At 42.1% G+C, this 17,500-nt stretch overlaps 1 protein-coding gene across 1 annotated transcript in view; it reads right to left on the reverse strand.

Moving 5' to 3' along the window:
* LOC143032460 (uncharacterized) overlaps positions 1-17,500 on the reverse strand; it is a 263,518-nt gene that overhangs the window by 6,363 nt on the left and 239,655 nt on the right. The window contains exon 9 of the mRNA XM_076197279.1: positions 14,567-14,751. Coding sequence (XP_076053394.1) covers positions 14,567-14,751 — 185 coding nt within the window. The remainder of the gene's footprint in view (positions 1-14,566; positions 14,752-17,500) is intronic.

Here is a 17,500-nt window from a genome sequence, read left to right on the forward strand (position 1 = left end):
ACTCGTCTTGACAACTTAATACCATATCTATATTTTCGACTGATTTGTATTCGATGTGGAAATGCATCTGGTGTCATAATTTCCTTTAAACTGGTGAGGACCTGAATAGAGTGTACTCCTGAATTTCGACATTGGGAGAGAAAATATAGTTTTGCCATGATTTGGTTCACACACACACACACACACACACACACACACACACACACACACACACACACACACACACACACACACACACACACACACACACACACACACATATATATATATATATATACATATATATATATATATATATATATATATATATATATAAATATATATATATATATATATATATATATCCCGTCCCGGGATGGGATGGGTAGGTGGGCTGAAAGGGGCATTACAAAAGAGAGGAATGTCTGTGGAGGAAGGACGGGAGAGGACAGAAGATAGGGGTGAATGGAGAAGGGTTGTGTATGGATGATGCTGTGATGCATGAGGGGGAGTGGGTGGGAGATGGGGGGTGAGGAAGTATGTATGAGAAAAAAATTGACGCAGCCCGAAGGGATTTCTCCCCGTCTTCTCCTTTTCTGCATGAGGGGACGGAGAGAGGGGGTCGCCGAATTCATGAAGCGGCCTTGCTGTGGATGTGCTGTGTCTTGCGACACTGCTTCTGACCCAGGGCAGTGGACAGGATGCAGGGATGACCCGTCATCCAGGAGGTGCCAAGATAAGAGGGAGGGAGAAGGGTGGAGGGGAGTGGAATATATAGGAAATGGAATGGGTGGGAGTGGTTTCTATGCCTTTTTCTTTTTGGCTACCCCCGTGTAAGGGGAAAAAAGCCTTTGGTGTATATATATAAATATATATAGTATATATATATATATGTATATATACATATATACATATATATATGTATATATATATATATATATATATATATATATATATGGAAGCTCGTTGACCGAGCGAGTTAGGGCGTCGTTACTTGCTGCGAAGGTCGAAGGGATAGCGGTTGAACCAAGGGCTGGTTCACTGAATTTCACGCTATAAAGTCCTCTGTAAGGGTCACCGCCCTAGCCTCCTGATAGGAGGGAGTTTGCGGCGTGAAACCAAACCAGTCAATCAATCACCCACATATATAAAGTGGTTAACACTTTTGTGTTTGTTGGGTGTAATATAATTGACATAATGAGTACCATGTGTTCACAGTACCTCATAACAAAGAAGTTGTATTACAGCATTGTTCTCATTTGGAAAACATGATCGATTAGTGGTGGGTCACTGACTCTAGGTGGAGGCTGCCTGATGTAAATATATATAAATAACAAAAGTCGTGTTTTCTGTTGCAGGGTTAGAACAGGAAAACATAAATGTTGTTGCTTGCGGTGGGGTTATGAGAACGCATTTGCCAAAGTACAAACACCGCCGGAAAAATAAAACATGTTTTGAATATGCACTCGCGTATGTATACGTGGGAAAACATATTATTTAAACTATCCAACCAATGGCGACATAATGTATTGTTCTCTTTTGTTATGATAGTAAAATATCAGTTGGATAAAGTCGCTTGGTATTAGTCGACATGTCAAAGGTGTCAGCGTTTTAAAGGTGACCTGAATCCTGAAAGAATGAAATTGTCTGTCGTTAGCCCGAATGAAAGCCTTGACGTGAGCCAGTGTGTCGTGAAGGCGTGGGTGGGGTGGGGTGGGGGGTGGGCGGCTGTCCACCAGCACCACGACCGGATATAACTGGACCGGCACTCAAAGTCGCTGATGTGAACGTGGAGATTCATTGACAGAATTCCCACACTTTTTTTTTTCTTTTCTTTATCACGTAAGATACTGTAAAGGAGATATTTGAGGAGAGCAGCAGAAAGGAGTGATGAGGATTCTTCTTTGGATGAAGCATAATTTCCAGTAATAGAATAATCCTTCGTGATTCTGGTCCATAAGGGTGTCAAAAAGTCCCAAAGTTATTAGTTATCACGTGACAAACAGCAAGTCGCGAAACGCACAGCGTGTTCATAATTGTGCCAATGGTGCTTATACACTATAAGAAATATGAACCCAAACCAGGAAGCGATCAACTACGGCCGAAGCCGTCACCTTTACTTTGTACGCTCGGTAGCCTTTTCTGATCGACCAAGGCTATAAAGCGACCCAAATATTTTCGTGAAGTTTAAGAATAAGGACGGAGGTAGCTCTGAGTTGGAGTTTAAGCGGACGCGAAAATCTTTCAAGTTGATGACCCGGTGTGAGATGGATGAATGGTTCTTGTCCTCGCGAGATTTGGGGCCCTGATGTATGAAAGTGTCAGTTGCCCACAAGTCCATCGAAATAAACACCGCAAGTGAGGTCAGAGACTTTATTAGTACGACGTTTCCCTTGTTACAAATTTTTCAATTAACTATCCTAGTATTCAGTGACCCCCTTCCCCCCCTCCCAACCTAACTTCCTCCCTCCCTCCCACCCCCTCACTCCCTCCCCCGCTTCCCCTTCCCCCCTCCCTACCTCCCTTCCTCACTCCCTCCCACCTCCTCCCTCCCTCCCTCCCCCCGTTTCCCCTTCCCCCTCCCTACCTCCCTTCCTCACTCCCACCTCCTCACTTCCTCTCCCCGTTCCCTTCTTCCCCCTCCCTTCCTCACTCCCTCCCACCCCCTCACTCCCTCCCCCCGTTCCCCCTTCCCCCCTCCCTACCTCCCTTCCTTCCTCCCTCCCACCCCCTCACTCCCTCCCTCCGTTCTCCCTTCCCCCTCCCTACCTCCTTTCCTCACTCCCTCCCACCCTCCTCCCTCCCTCCCTCTCCCCGTCCCCCCCTCCCTCTTATTTAACCTCAGTCATGTGTATTACGACTATGCATTTGAATAAGAGGAATAGATATTCCGTGTAACCGACATCAATCGGAGTCTCCAACCCCAAGTCTCCTGCCCATACCTCCAAAGCCACGACGCCGCGAAATAAATATCCCTATTCGCCCAGTGGCAAAAGCCCTCTTTTAAACACTACTATCTCCATTTTCTTACAGACCTTCTTCCCCTCCCACAAAAACCGATCCCGCGCAAGCGGGTGGTCTTACCTAGCAAATCGCAAATCGCAAATCGCAAATCGCAAATCGCAAATCGCAAATCGCAAATCGCAAATCGCAAAATCGCATTTGAAAAAAATGTAACAACAACCGAAACGTCGTACTAAGAAAGGCTCAGTCCTCACCTTCAGATGTTCATTTCGATAGCTGGGGCCCTGGTGGTTCAGATCTGACCTACAAAATGGCCTTCCATCACCTGAAGAACTATCGACTACTGTCTTCCCAATCGTAGAAATAATAGAAACTACTCTCCTCATAGAAGAAAAAAAGACCCAGAGCTAATAAATTAGCGATTACAGTGACATTTGTATGGTTGTAATGATAACAACAAAAATAATGACAATGATAATAAAATGTTGAATTTTTCTTATTCCGTTTTTTTAAGCCACCTCCATTCATCTTCCTGCAACGTGCCAGCCCGCTTTCCTCTTAATTAAGTTCTATCGCCGCTTTCACTTCCTCCTCTTCCTCGTCCTCCTCCTCCTCCTCCTCCTCCTCCTCCTCCTTCACATCGGAGGAATGGAGACACCCTCCCCTTTCAGCCCCTCTCTTCCCTCTTGCTTCCCCGAGCTGCCTCGGGTTTTCCTCTTGTTCGTGGACTAAAATGTCCATCTCTGTTCCTGAGGTTCTCCCTCTGGGGAACTTCATCGTAGCAAGGGGGCTAATCGAGGTGGTATCAAATCCTTCGTTCCAGTGAAGTTTAATTTCCTCAAGCTGACTAAAATCGCCCGGTGTTGGGCAAAATCTATGCTGTATAATTGATCTACGAAGAATTTTAATTCCGGTGTACATGTGTTTTCGTCAATAGTTTTGGAGAGGTTAACACATTCTTTGGCTTCGTGTCACACGCACACACACACACACGCGCGCGCACCGTTGAGCTTCCGACATATGGCGTTTCTGTCCCTCGTCAGCCCGTCCTCGACCCACGGGACTCGTCCTCGAGTGTGTTGACTCTCCTTAACCCCGTCAGCCAGACGACGCGATTAAAGGTTCTCTTTCGTCCAATGTCACTCGATTTCATGCAGCTGCGGCGTGGCCCTCTGGCTGAAGGAACACTACGAAGGGTAGTTCCTTTCTTGTGTATTACAATTAGGTAAACACACACACACACACACACACACACACACACACACACACACACACACACAGACACAAACACAAACACACACACACACACACACACACACACACACACACACACACACACACACATACACACACACACATACACACACACACGCACACGTTTCCGCCAGAACTGTGTGACCGATTTGTTAATTGTAAATTGGAGCTCTGGGAAGGAATCACTTAGTTGAAAATGGGTGAAACGTTGCATGAAGATGCCACAGCACAAGCAGAAATATAGAACAGTAACTTCCAGCCCTTCTTTACCAAAGAGAAATATTTTGAATGAAATTAAGGAGTTTCTAGAAGTTGGGGGTTGTTGTATGAAGTAAAAGTGGAGTTGCACAAAGTACAACTACTGGAGGCACTGGATATGAAGAAACTCACATGGCTTGTCGTGATCTCAATTTGGACACAAAGAATATTGGCAACAACAGGTGGACAAAGTACACAAATTTTTGCTTGTTCATCAAGAGAAGGGAAAGTGCTAAATGACTGGAAGCTGGCTAGTATTGTGCCAACTTGTAAAGTTGGTGACAAAGTCTTTAACAAGAGTGGTAGCTATGATATGTGAAATATATTAAAAAAAGACGTCAAAGTATTTAGAAGAAAAATCTTGGTGTAATGCCAACTTGTCTTCAGGAGACAAATACCAAAGTTTCTGATCTGCCCAGTTTTCATTCAAGGTTAATCGATATTCTTCAAGGAAGGAATCTTTAGATTGTACTTGTATCTAGAGAAAGTATTTGATAAGGTATTTTGAAAGAATATAATGGAAGCTGGAACATAGGTCTCAAAGGAAATTTGTTGGAATGGATGAGAGATTTTCTGGAGAACAGATTAATGAGGACAGTAATGAAGGTTAAAATGCGTGGATAAAGGGAACTTACTAGTGGAGTTCCTCAAGGATCAGTGTTAGCACTGGTAATGTTCATGGTATATATTAATGTTTTGATGTATAATTCGACCAGCTATTCTTATTTGCTGATGGAACAAAGGTCACGAGGGGAGTAAAGAACATGGAAAAGTGTGTGTGTGATTCACCATAGTCTTGGGTCACGTGTTGGACTCGTGATCGACAGCTATTTCCTTCCCGGAAGAGAACTCAAGAGCTCATATATGACCGATCTATGCTGTATAAAGTAAAAGTGACCTTACACGCACCCCTAACTCCCCGCCCACGAGAGTTGGAGTAACAGCCTGCAGCGCAGCGATACTAAGAGTATTTCAGCACTGGGCGGGATTCGAACCCGGAATGCCGTAGTGGCAGTCGGGAACTCTACCAACTGCACCACGAGTTCTGTGTGATTGTGTGTGTGTGTGTAAAGAGAGGAATGCGAGGAAGGTTCTAACATACTGGTTTTGTTTATCCCTTGTAAGTGTGGACGAGAAAACTAATCACATACTCTGTTGTCATTTGGCTATCGGGGGCAGAATAAATTGACCGGCGCCGAAGTGGCCGGGTTGACGACCTTCTACAAGGAAAGGCCCGCCGTAAATGGAAAAATGTAAATGTGTTATCTCCTCACCCAAGTCTTGAAGGGAAGGGGCAGTGGACAAGACTGCAGTAACTACAAAACAGGTCCCCTGCTAAGCATTCCTGGCAAGGTCTTCGCTCACGTGTTCCTGTTGCGATTACGTGGTATACATGGGCTTTAAAAGGGCGTTTGATTCAGCTGGCAGAGAGATATTCTGATTGATTCTAAAGCTGCGAGGAATGGGATATGTAATCTATTTCATTTCCGTCCGTGTTCAAACACTAAAAGCGCAGTGAATTAGGGTTGGGGGGAGAGGTCGTGTATCCAGCCTTTTCAACCTGATACACTTCGGGGAGAGGCAAGAATAGACGCTTGCTACACTCTTCTTCAGTGTCTGTGGAAGACAGATCCTGACTGCTTTCACAGCAAGGATGGAGGTCGCTTTGGCTGCTGGTCGATGTCGAGCGTATACCGCTACTGTCTGGACTCCCTGACTTAGACTTGAAGACCTCAAGGGCGTACTTATACTCGCTCTCGAGTCGCTGGATGAGGAGGCGAAGACATAAGAAGATCTCTTTGATTAAAACCAAAACCCAGGCCTTTCAGTTTTCTTTGAGACCGAATGTCACTGTCTGGGGGGGAATGTTGAGATCGTAGACAAAATCACCTGGTTTTGTAATAAGACTAAAACAGTCAGAAGTCTCGAATTAGAATTCACTAGACGACTGGGAATGGCCTATGGAATTACAGTCTCGACTTAGGTATCTGGCGCTGCAGAGGCCTTCCATCATTCCTGTCTTGTTCTATGTAACAATATGTTTCTCACAAAGGAATTGGAATCGCTTGAGGTTCTTTGCTAAAAGGAATCTACGAAGGATATAGGAACAACTTGATCGCTCGAGAGATTTCTCGATGATACCGACACGAGGAAAGTGATCAGTTTCGTTTCAGAGTTCAAATTAAGGCTCCATGGTCACGTGACTCCATCTGAATGATGACCCTACTCTCAGGGTGACCTGTGAGAAGGGCTACCCACATGAGGTATGATTGTGTCATATATGTAACATCACCCTAGAAAGTCCACCTGGAAGCTCGCCAAGGATAATTCATACGTGTTTGCCTTCAGTGGTGATATATATATATATATATATATATATATATATATATATATATATATATATATATATATATATATATATATATAACGTAAGTGGTAGTAGTGAACACAGGAGTCTTAGTCTGAGTTTATTCCTGACAAGTTTTGAAAATGTGTTTTTTTCCTTCGGAAAAGCACATCTGTGAAATTAGTCGAGAATAAACTCAGACTAAGACTGTTTACTATTCCTACTTACGTCAACCCCTCAGAATGTCTCAACACACACACACACACACACACACACACACACACACACACACACACACACACACACACACACACACACACACACACACACACACACACACACACACTTTTATATTTTATATATATATATATATATATATATATATATATATATATATGTTTATATATATATATATATATTATATATGTTTATGTATATAATATACATACACACACACACACACATATATATATATATATATATATATATATATGTTTATGTATATAATATACATATATATATATATATATATATATATATATATATATATATATATATATATATATATATATATATATATATATATATTTGTATACTTATATCCTTATGAGGGAATTTTAATCCGACCTCATTTCTGATTTGTTTCGCAATAAGCTTTCTGCTGAACTAGTCAGGAATAAACTCGTCTCAAGCTATCTTCCTGCCCTCGTCAACCTGTCAGAATGTCTCGACACGGACATAAACATTTGCGTGTGTGCATGAGTACCCATGTCTGCGTGTGGATTGATCTCGAACCAAGTGTGTATGATGGAGTCTTCGCGTGCGCCCACTCCAAGCCCAAGCGGCGTGACCGATGCCCCCCACCCCCACCCCCACCCCCACCCCCGGCCCCCTTGATTGCGTGATGGGTCCACGTGCGGCAGCTTTCTTCCAGTTAAGCCGAGTTAACTCTTTCCCCGTCTCTGTGTTGAGCTCGGAAATATTTTGAATAAAAGGCTTTACAGTGTTTAACTCTTTCTCTGCTGTTCACGAGTTGTACATTTCTTCTACCTGCCCCCAGACGATTTCACTCAGCCGGGGAACTTTGTGTGTCTACCGTAATGCGAATTGAGTTTCGTATTCACTGATGAATGGATGAAAGGAAGGATATCGATAATCCATAGATTATGTCATAAAAGCGTAAACTAATACAAATATTATTGGCTTCGCGAGTGGGTATGCACGTGCGTTCCTGTGTATGTATTTAGCTAGTTGTATTATACGGGAGGGGGAGCTATGCCCGTGGTGACCTGTCTTTGCATCTCACATCTAGTTTGTTCTTAAATTCTTGTATGGTGTTTGCACATACCATCGTTTTGTCCAATTTGTTCCAGACATCCACCACTCTGTGTAGAAAACTTATTTTTTTTAGATCTCTTCTATAACTGTCCTTTTTTTTCATGTTCCTTTGTTTTTCTTCTATCCCACTTTAAAAAGTCTTCTCTGTCAAGGACTTCCATGCCTTTCATGATTCTGTAAATGGCCAATAGATCGCCTCTTTCTCTTCTTTGTTCCAGGGTTGGTAATTCCAGTTTAGACAGTCTTTGCTCGTATGTAAATTTTGAAAGTGTTGGTGTCATCTTTGTCGCTGCTCTTTAGATTCTTTCTATTTCCATATATTCTTTTTCTATACTGGGTGTCCATAGTGTCACTGCGTACTCAGTCTTGGTCTTATCAGTGTGACAAGTATTTTCTTTACCATTACTTCATCCAAGTAATTAAAAGCCACCTTTATTGATCTTAAGATATTGTAGGTTTCTTCGGCTATTTTGTTTATCTATTTGTTTGGGGACATGTCTTTAGTTATGATTACTCCTAGGTCCTTTTCGGAACCAAATTCTTCTTTACTTCCTTTGCACCGATTTTATATTGTCCTGATATATATATATTTTTTTTTACTTTTTCCAAATTCCATTACACTACATTTCTGATTTCATTTCTCTCTGTAGCGATTCCCAATGTTTTTCCGTACTCCCTTTAGTAGTTTTGCGTCGTCTGCAAAGAAGTTCATATAACATTCTACACCTTCATCCATGTCATTTACATATATTGCAAACATTATCGGAGCAAGTACTGAACCCTGTGGGACTCCACTTATCATTTCTTCCTAAGTAGATTTTTTTTTTAATCTCTGAGCACCACTTTCATTTTTCTCCCATGCAAGAAATCTTCTATCCATTTCAATAGTTTTCCGTGTTTCCTGTTGTTTCGAGTTTTCTTGATAGTTTTTTTTTTTTGTGGTATTTTATCAAACACCTTTTGTAAGTCCAGGAAAGCACAGTCTGCCCATTCGTCCCTTTCTTGCATTATATCTGTTAACCTTGAATAGAAAGATCAAATTTGTGGCATATGATCTTCCCCGTCTAAAACAGAATTGTCTCGGATTTAGTATATTGTTCTCTTCCAGATGTTTAGTCCATCTACTTTTGATGACTTTCTCACAAATTTTAGCTATTGTTCTTGTAAGGGAGACCGGTCTATAGTTTGTTGGGTCTTCCTTCTTTCCCCCTTTATGTATTGGCACGATATTGGCATTTTTCCAGTCCTGCGGTACCTTTCCATCTTTGAGTGAGCAATCTATTATCTTATATATTTGTCTGTTAGTTCATTTATACATTCGTTTAGTATCCAGTTTGCAATTCCGTCCTGGTCGTGTAATTTTCTGACATCAATGTTCATTATTTGGTCCCTTATTTCTTTCTGTGTTACAATTATTTCTCTCTCGTGTGTGTGTGTGTGTGTGTGTGTGTGTGTGTGTGTGTGTGTGTGTGTGTGTGTGTGTGCGTGCGCGCGCGCCAGTGGGTGGGTGCCCGCAATTACGTTATATGTGCATGTGTGTGTGCGTGCGCGCGCGCGCGTGCGTGCGTGTGTGCACGTGTGTTTGTGTGTGTATGTGTGTGTGTGTGCATGTGCGTGCGTGTGTGCACGTGTGTGTGTGTGTGTGTGTGTGTGTGTGTGCGTGTGTGTGTGTGTACGTGTGTATGTGCGTGTTTGTGTGTAGATGCGCGCAATTACGTTTTTGCATGCATGTGTGTGTATGTATATGTGTGTGTATATGTGTGTGTGTGTGTGTGTGTGTGTGTGTACACGCGTGTGAGTGTACCTGTTCGTATATATGTGCATACATGCACGTCGGAGGGAGACTCGCGCAGGCACGCACGCACGCACGCGTTCGTGCATGAGCGTGCAACTCCCGTGTTGTCAAAGAAGAAAAAGTCGATACAAGACGAAGCCCCGGACCAGAGGCGTTCCTGAAAGAATGGTGATTGGTGATTGTGAATCGTTGTGGTGGCAGTGGTGGTGATGATGGTGATGATAGAGGTTGCAGTGGTATTAGTGATGGTGATGATGATGATGATAGAGGTTGCAGTGGTATTAGTGATGGTGATGATGATGATGATGATGATAGAGGTTGCAGTGGTATTAGTGATGGTGATGATGATGATGATGATGATAGAGGTTGCAGTGGTATTAGTGATGGTGATGATGATGATGATGATGATAGAGGTTGCAGTGGTATTAGTGATGGTGATGATGATGATGATGATGGTGATGATGATTATGGTGGTGGTAATAAGTGTGATGATATGATATCAGTAGTACCTGGAGTTGTAGTGGTGATCATTGTGGTATGATGGTGTTAGATTGGTGATGATGGCGCAATATGTACTGGCAAAGGTGGTGACGGTGATGCGTCGCTAGTGGTGATGACAGGAGGAACTAGACCAACCCCCCCCCCCCAGCAGGTGGGGGAGAAGAGTGAGGGGGGGAGGGGTGCTGGAGTTTCTCCTTTGATCCTCTGTGGAGGTCTTCCCGCCCCCCCCCCCCCGGCCCCCGGTCGATCAGAATCTCTGCTGGCATCCTAAAGGTAATTGGTTCGCAAACCCGATTACCCGAAAACCCTTTTCGTGAAGGAACAATTCGTCTTTGTCTCCGAGATCGAAAACTTCGTCCTCTCGAGCCGAGTTCGAGTCCCAACATCACTTATTCCGGTGACTTCTTCTACTTGCCTTGGGACTTCAGTGAGACCTCAACGGCCCAGAGTCACGTAGCATTCTTTCGTGGGTGGAAATTAATGGATTTTTAAAGAAGAATGCTGATAATTTTTTATATTCTGCCATTCCTCCGTTCTGGTGTCTTAAATTTCTTCTGTACCCACTTCTATAACTCCATCAATTTGTCTCGACATTGTTCCCCAGGAAAGAAGCGCTGGTGATCGGTGTCCATTTTTCTTCCTTCACCCCATATCCCCCCGCTCTCTCAATTCTCCTTTCCTCAACTTTATCCTTCCCTCCTTCCATCTCCTCTTACTCTTCTTTTTTCCATTCCTCCTTCAATTACGCACTTAATAATCTATAATCACCCAATCTTCCACACCCTTTCCTTTCTCCCAACCTCCCTCCCTCCTTCCCTCCCACCCACCACCCACCCACTCTTTCTCCTTTCCTATCACCCTCCCTCCCTCCCACCCACCCTCTCTTTCTCCCTCCCTCCCTCTCTCCCTCTCTCGCAATCACTCCATCGTTGAAATGGTGCTGGGGTTATCAAACAGGACAAACCTCATGGAGATTGCCGGTTAAAAATGGGCAATAAAAACGAAAAACAAAAAAATCGGGATGATTTTGACCCCGTGAACTTGTTTCACCTTCCCATCATCTGCAGAATCTCTCTCCCACGTGACCTTGGGGCGAAGATGGTTCACCACAGGAGAGGGAGAGGGGTGCGCACTGTGAGAGGAAATCCTTAATGGCAAAATGATAATGACTGCCATGACAGATGCATCCCCTCAAGGGTATTGACATCTCCCTCATCGCTCACCAACACACACACACACACACACACACACACACACACACACACACACACACACACACACACACACACACACACACGCACACACGCACACACCACACACCACACCCTTTATACATACAAATACATCAGTCACTGCTATGGTCCCCAGTTTCTCAAAACCTGTGATCTTGGCCACTATTTCTTATTAGGGATTCCAGTTGTAGTCGCTGTCACATGCCTCCTGATTTTCATTTATGTTTGTATAATATATATATATATATATATATATATATATATATATATATATATATATATATATATATATATAAAATGTGTGCCCTGACATACAATTCATAATGGAGGAGGTACAGGATAGCAAATTAACTTTTTGGACACATTGATATGGGGGGTCGGACAAGCAGGTCAAGGTTTCCGTGTACAGAAACCCAGTAACAAAAACCCAGTGAAAGAACAAATTCAGAGATGATAAGATTCTTTTATAAGAGCTTGATGAAACAATAATTCGTAGAAGAATTCACCTCTATTGTTATAACATTCAGGATTTTTTTTTTTTTAAGGCGTGCTGGTAAAACTTAAGAAGACCATCCAGATAATGAGTGTGAAGGAAAAAATAGTAATAAAAAGTACCTAGCTGTTCCTGAATCATTTCCAGCACAAGACAAATACCTACAGGAAGTGGGGAAAAGATAGTGTCATATATGGTATACCTTGCAACAGATGCGACAAAATTTACATAAGAGAAACAGGCCGCGGTCTAGATAAAAGCGTTCGAGAACATAAAGCCGAAATAAGACACTACAGAACAAGCAACTCTAGAAGAAAGCCCAGAATAACGCATGCATGATCAATAAAGAAAGTCACGAAGAAAAATATAAGGAAGGTCCGAGAGGCAGCACATGTACGTGTTAATAAAGTCACCAACGGCAGAGAGGAATGTGTCTACTGGGCTGACACAGCAGCAGTAATGGAATACGCTACCTAGAACTGACCATCCGCTCGCGCGGGATCGGTAGTTGTAGGAGGGGAAGAGATGTCTGTATGAAAATGAAAAGATACTTGTGTATAAAAGAGAGCTATTGCTACCAAAAACTAAAAACCAGTCGCTAAATTGGCTTGTTCCGCTGGGACTAAATTCAATAACACTACCCGGCGATTTAGGAATATTTATTTCGTGGGGTCGTGGCTTTGGAGCCCAAGACCTCTCCGCGGCTGCTTGACATAAGAACATAAGAATGAAGGAGACTGCAAGAGACTATAAGGCCTACACTAGGCAGACGTGAGGTTAACCGTAGCCAATAACAGACCTGAAGACAACCCGAGGAATGCAGCAAGGACAGGGGCAGAAAACTCCAAGCTGTGTATAGACAATTCCGTAACTTATTCCTTATGTAATCTCTCTGAAGAAAGGCTTCGGTCTGAAACGTAAGGGAATAAACTCACAAAATTTCATCGCTGTGTTACATCACATCACTCTTGACGGTGGTGTGAGGATTGACGGGTTTTGAAAATGGACAGTTCTTTTTTTCATCCATTTTGCAGGACCACCATAAGCAAGAAACCAGAAGCAAGTTTCCCTCTTTTATGTACACATGTGTTTGTGTGCGTGCGTGCGTGTGTGTTCTTTATGCCGCTTAGCGAAGTTGATTTTAATCTTTTCCACTATAAAGCAAAATTTCTTTGTCTTCTGTGTAGTATATTCCTGTTTTTTTCGGTTGCCAACGGTGTACTTCCTTTTGTTGAAGTTTTATTAACATTTCTATTATGCATCGTTCTTTAATCCTCGCGAGTTTCGTGGTAAATCAGGACGCAAATCTTCAGAAGAATTTGGTTTCTGTTGGAGTGTCATTCTTATCCCTGAAAAGATTAGCCTAGATGTTCCAAGAATCATCTATTCAAAGTTAGATAAAATATGCATATTCTTCAAACCTTACATGAGATTTCTTTTATGGTGTTATGCTTAGACTAGGAGGAAGGGGATCAGGAGAACGAGGAGGATCTTTCTCTACCCTCTCTTCTTTGTCGAGAAAAAAAAAACTTCATACGTATTTCTTAGGCTGATCCCTTCAAAGCCCATGCTCAAGGAAGGCATAGAAATGCAATAACGTCGCGCCAAGACGGGATACTCTGCTGGTGATGCACGATAATCAAAAGCGCATTCCGAAGCTACCTGCTGTGCACGCATTAATTTTATTATTTTCTATATGCTATAAACGTTTTTACTAATCATGTCGTAGCTGATGGTATTTGTCAACTGTGTGGTCAAAAAAGACATGTGTGTCATAAGTCTCAGTCGCGGACTGTGTGTTATCGTACGTCATTATCATTGGCACGATCATTGCGACATGACGTCATCAGGCGTCCCATTTTTTTTTCATACCTGGGAAAGATCCTGAGATCAATGTCACCAAAATCCGGAATAACAATATTTATGTCAATAGTACTTAGTTTTTCGTCTGAAGAATGGATTCCGATGAAAAATAATGTTAGATATGTAAAAACGTGAGCTCAAAGGGTTAATCGAAATTGGTCCCCGTGGGAGGTTTCATAAAGCAGAACAAGACTGTATGAAAATAGACACAGTCAGATGAATAAAGATAGTGGATAGATAAATCAGTGACAGACGGCCGATCTTGTAGAACTTCTTTATCCACTTGATATGATTGGTCGACATTAAGTGTATTTCAGTAAAAAAGAGAATTGCTAATATAATATACTTAAAAATAAATCATAAAGAAGGATTATTTAAGGGTGATAATTCTAATATAACGATATCAACAGCAGCAATATTACCAACAGTGATCATAATAATGATGACAATTGCAGTGATTAGAAATATATGATAAACTGATAACAGTAACAGAAAAAAAGAAGAAAAAGAAAATTGCATCCATCTTAGGACTGCTTGCCCACCTGGTGCGGAAGAGCTGGTCTGTGGAGCGACTCAAGTTCTCGGTGCTCTTGTGGCGCCTCGAGACGCGGATCTTGAGGTCGAGGAAGTTGAGCGGGTTGCGCCCCTTCAGGCGGCCGCCCTCGCCTCGACCTCCTCCTCCTCCTCCTCCTCCCCCTAGACCGCCTCCACCTCCGCCTCCTCCCATCTGGAAAGTCAAGAGGGCAAGTTAATGCGATGGGGTGCTGTAGTGCGGATGAGGGTTTGGGGTGGGATGAGGGATCGTCGAGAAGTGGGAAGCATTTTCTCGAACGAATCACGTGCTGAATCTTAACCCCATCAGAACAGCCCTCTTTGGTAACCCCTCTAGCACAATCCTGCCACCGAGCTTACAATGATGATAATATAAGGGGAATGAAATCAGAAAAAAAGGAAAAGAAAAAAATATATATATATTTTATTTCCATCACGACTGAAGAGTGCACGTGTCTTAAGACTCATTATATAAATATATATATATATATATATATGTATATATACACACATATGTATATATATATATATATATATATATATATTCACTAGAGAGAAATGTAGTAGTACAGAGAACCCATAGTTGGAGTGAATGAAAAATTGGGAGAACGTTAACTTCTATGTTTCGGCTGCTAACTGCAACCCCTTGTGCTTTCCTGAAGAGGGCTGGAGTTAGCAGCCGAAATATAGAAGTTAACGTTCTCCCAAGTTTTTCTTTCACTTCGACTGTGGGTTCTCTGTGATACATACATTACATACATATATATATATATATATATATATATATATATATATATATATAACATATATATAACATATATATATACATATATATATATGTATGTATTATACACACACACAAAGTATATATAATCACATTAGGGCTGAATAGGAGCTTGATACTCTCAGGTAAGAAGATTATTTAGTAAAAAAAAAAAAAAAAAGGACTAGCGGTAATGGGTAGATCGAGATTCGTAGCTGCCCTGAAGTCACAATTCCGTTGCGTTTTGAGCCAGTAACTACCTATGCGCCCAAGAAAATAGTTCCGGGCTCCCTCTTCACCCGAGGAGCTCTTCGTTGCTCTCCGCACATTCGTGGGGATAGTAGAGGATACCATCAGCGATAAACGGAGGAAAAACTCTGAACTAACACGCGCGCGCGCACACGCAGACTACTGCAGAAGATCAAAGTGGCGTTTCACTATGTGGATGAAGAGATGATGAAAAAATTCATCGAAACCCAGATCCGTCCAAGACTGGCATATGCGTCAGTATTAAGGTCCCAACACAGAATGAAGGATGTATGCAAGATCGAGAGAATACAAAGGACAGCAACCAAATTGGTCCCCAGCCTGATAGATAAACCATATGAGGAGAGACTGAAAGCACTGTGTCTGCCAACTTTGAAAGATCGAAGAGAAAGAGGTGATATGATTACAGTATTCAGGTCACTAAAGTGGATAGATTGCACTGAGAGAAGAAATCTCCTGATTAAAGATGGAAGGGCTTTAAGAGGTCAAGGGAGCAAATTAAGAAAGATCACATGTGGAAAGGATGTGGAGAAATATAGTTTTCCATATAGATGCACAAATACTTGGAAAAGCTCAGGAAGTGATATAACCCAAGCTCAAACAATATCTGCGTTCAAATCTAAATATGATACCTGGGAATCAAGGATATAGATTGAGTTGGAACTGTACATGAATTTGAAGCTAGGTATGAACAAAATAGAGATTAGAAGACGGGACCTAATGAGTGTTACTTCTTTCCTGCATACTACAGTTAGGTAAATACAGTAAGGTAAATACACACACACACACACACACACACACACACACACACACACACACACACACACACACACACACACACACACACACACATAAACACACGTATACACACACACACTCAATACGTGTGTGTGCGTGTGTTATAGCGTGTGCGTGCACTTAGACAGGGAGGCCAAGCGGCAGTTTCTAGAAATCAATGGGATGTAGTTAAAGGTTATGTTATGTTGAGGTCGGTGGTAAGGGGGCGAGGTTGATGCAAAGCCAGGAAATGCTGATAGAGCCACAGCGGGTGAGGGATTAAGCTTTGCCCTTTATTTCCTCTTCTCAATGCGACAGAAGCATCACAATTGTTCTCATGAGAGGTGCCACAATGGAAGCTTTCCCCTCGCGGCTGCAGATTAAAACCAAAATCATTAACCAAATTCTGAGATGTCGGAAAGAACGTCAAAAGTGTTGGAAGAAGAGAGAGAGCACCTACACTGAAGACGTAGGTAGTGATGTTGTGAAAAATACAGAATTTTATTGTTATAATCTGGGGAACCTTTGCAAAAAAAAAAAAAAAAAAAAAAAAAAGGGATGCCCAGTAGCCTACCATCGCTCCGTTTCGTTTAGTCATCTTTATCATCACGTATAGGAACACAGTGGTGGCATTCTTTTTCTCCACCACAGGCTTGCTGGGAAGGGAAGAAGTGAAATCCTAGGGTCGATAATGGACAGTAGATAGTTCCGGAGAACAGCAAGATGGAGAAAAAAGATATTACTCCTCTGTATAAGGATGGGTTTCCAGACATATAAGAATATTGCGTGACTCTGGCCGCACGGGTGTCTATGAAGTCTATGAAGTATTGAACACGTCAATACCTTGGTTCAGCGTGGTAGTGTCCTTCTTGTTATGGCTATTACACATCCCCAGACTATTCATCTGATATTATTGATAGTGTGAAAGTTTTTACTAGTATAATCACTGTTGTCATTAGTTTGATTATTTTTCTGTTATTATTATTACCACCATTACTATTATTACCATTATTATCATTATTATTACCACTATTATTATTATTACCATTATCATTATTATCATTATTATTGTTGTTATTAATATTGTTAGTATTATCATTATCATTATTATTAACTA

The sequence above is a fragment of the Oratosquilla oratoria genome, chromosome 1 (assembly GCF_046742065.1).
Source record: "Oratosquilla oratoria isolate Oo_2021 chromosome 1, ASM4674206v1, whole genome shotgun sequence".
Taxonomy (NCBI): domain Eukaryota; kingdom Metazoa; phylum Arthropoda; class Malacostraca; order Stomatopoda; family Squillidae; genus Oratosquilla; species Oratosquilla oratoria.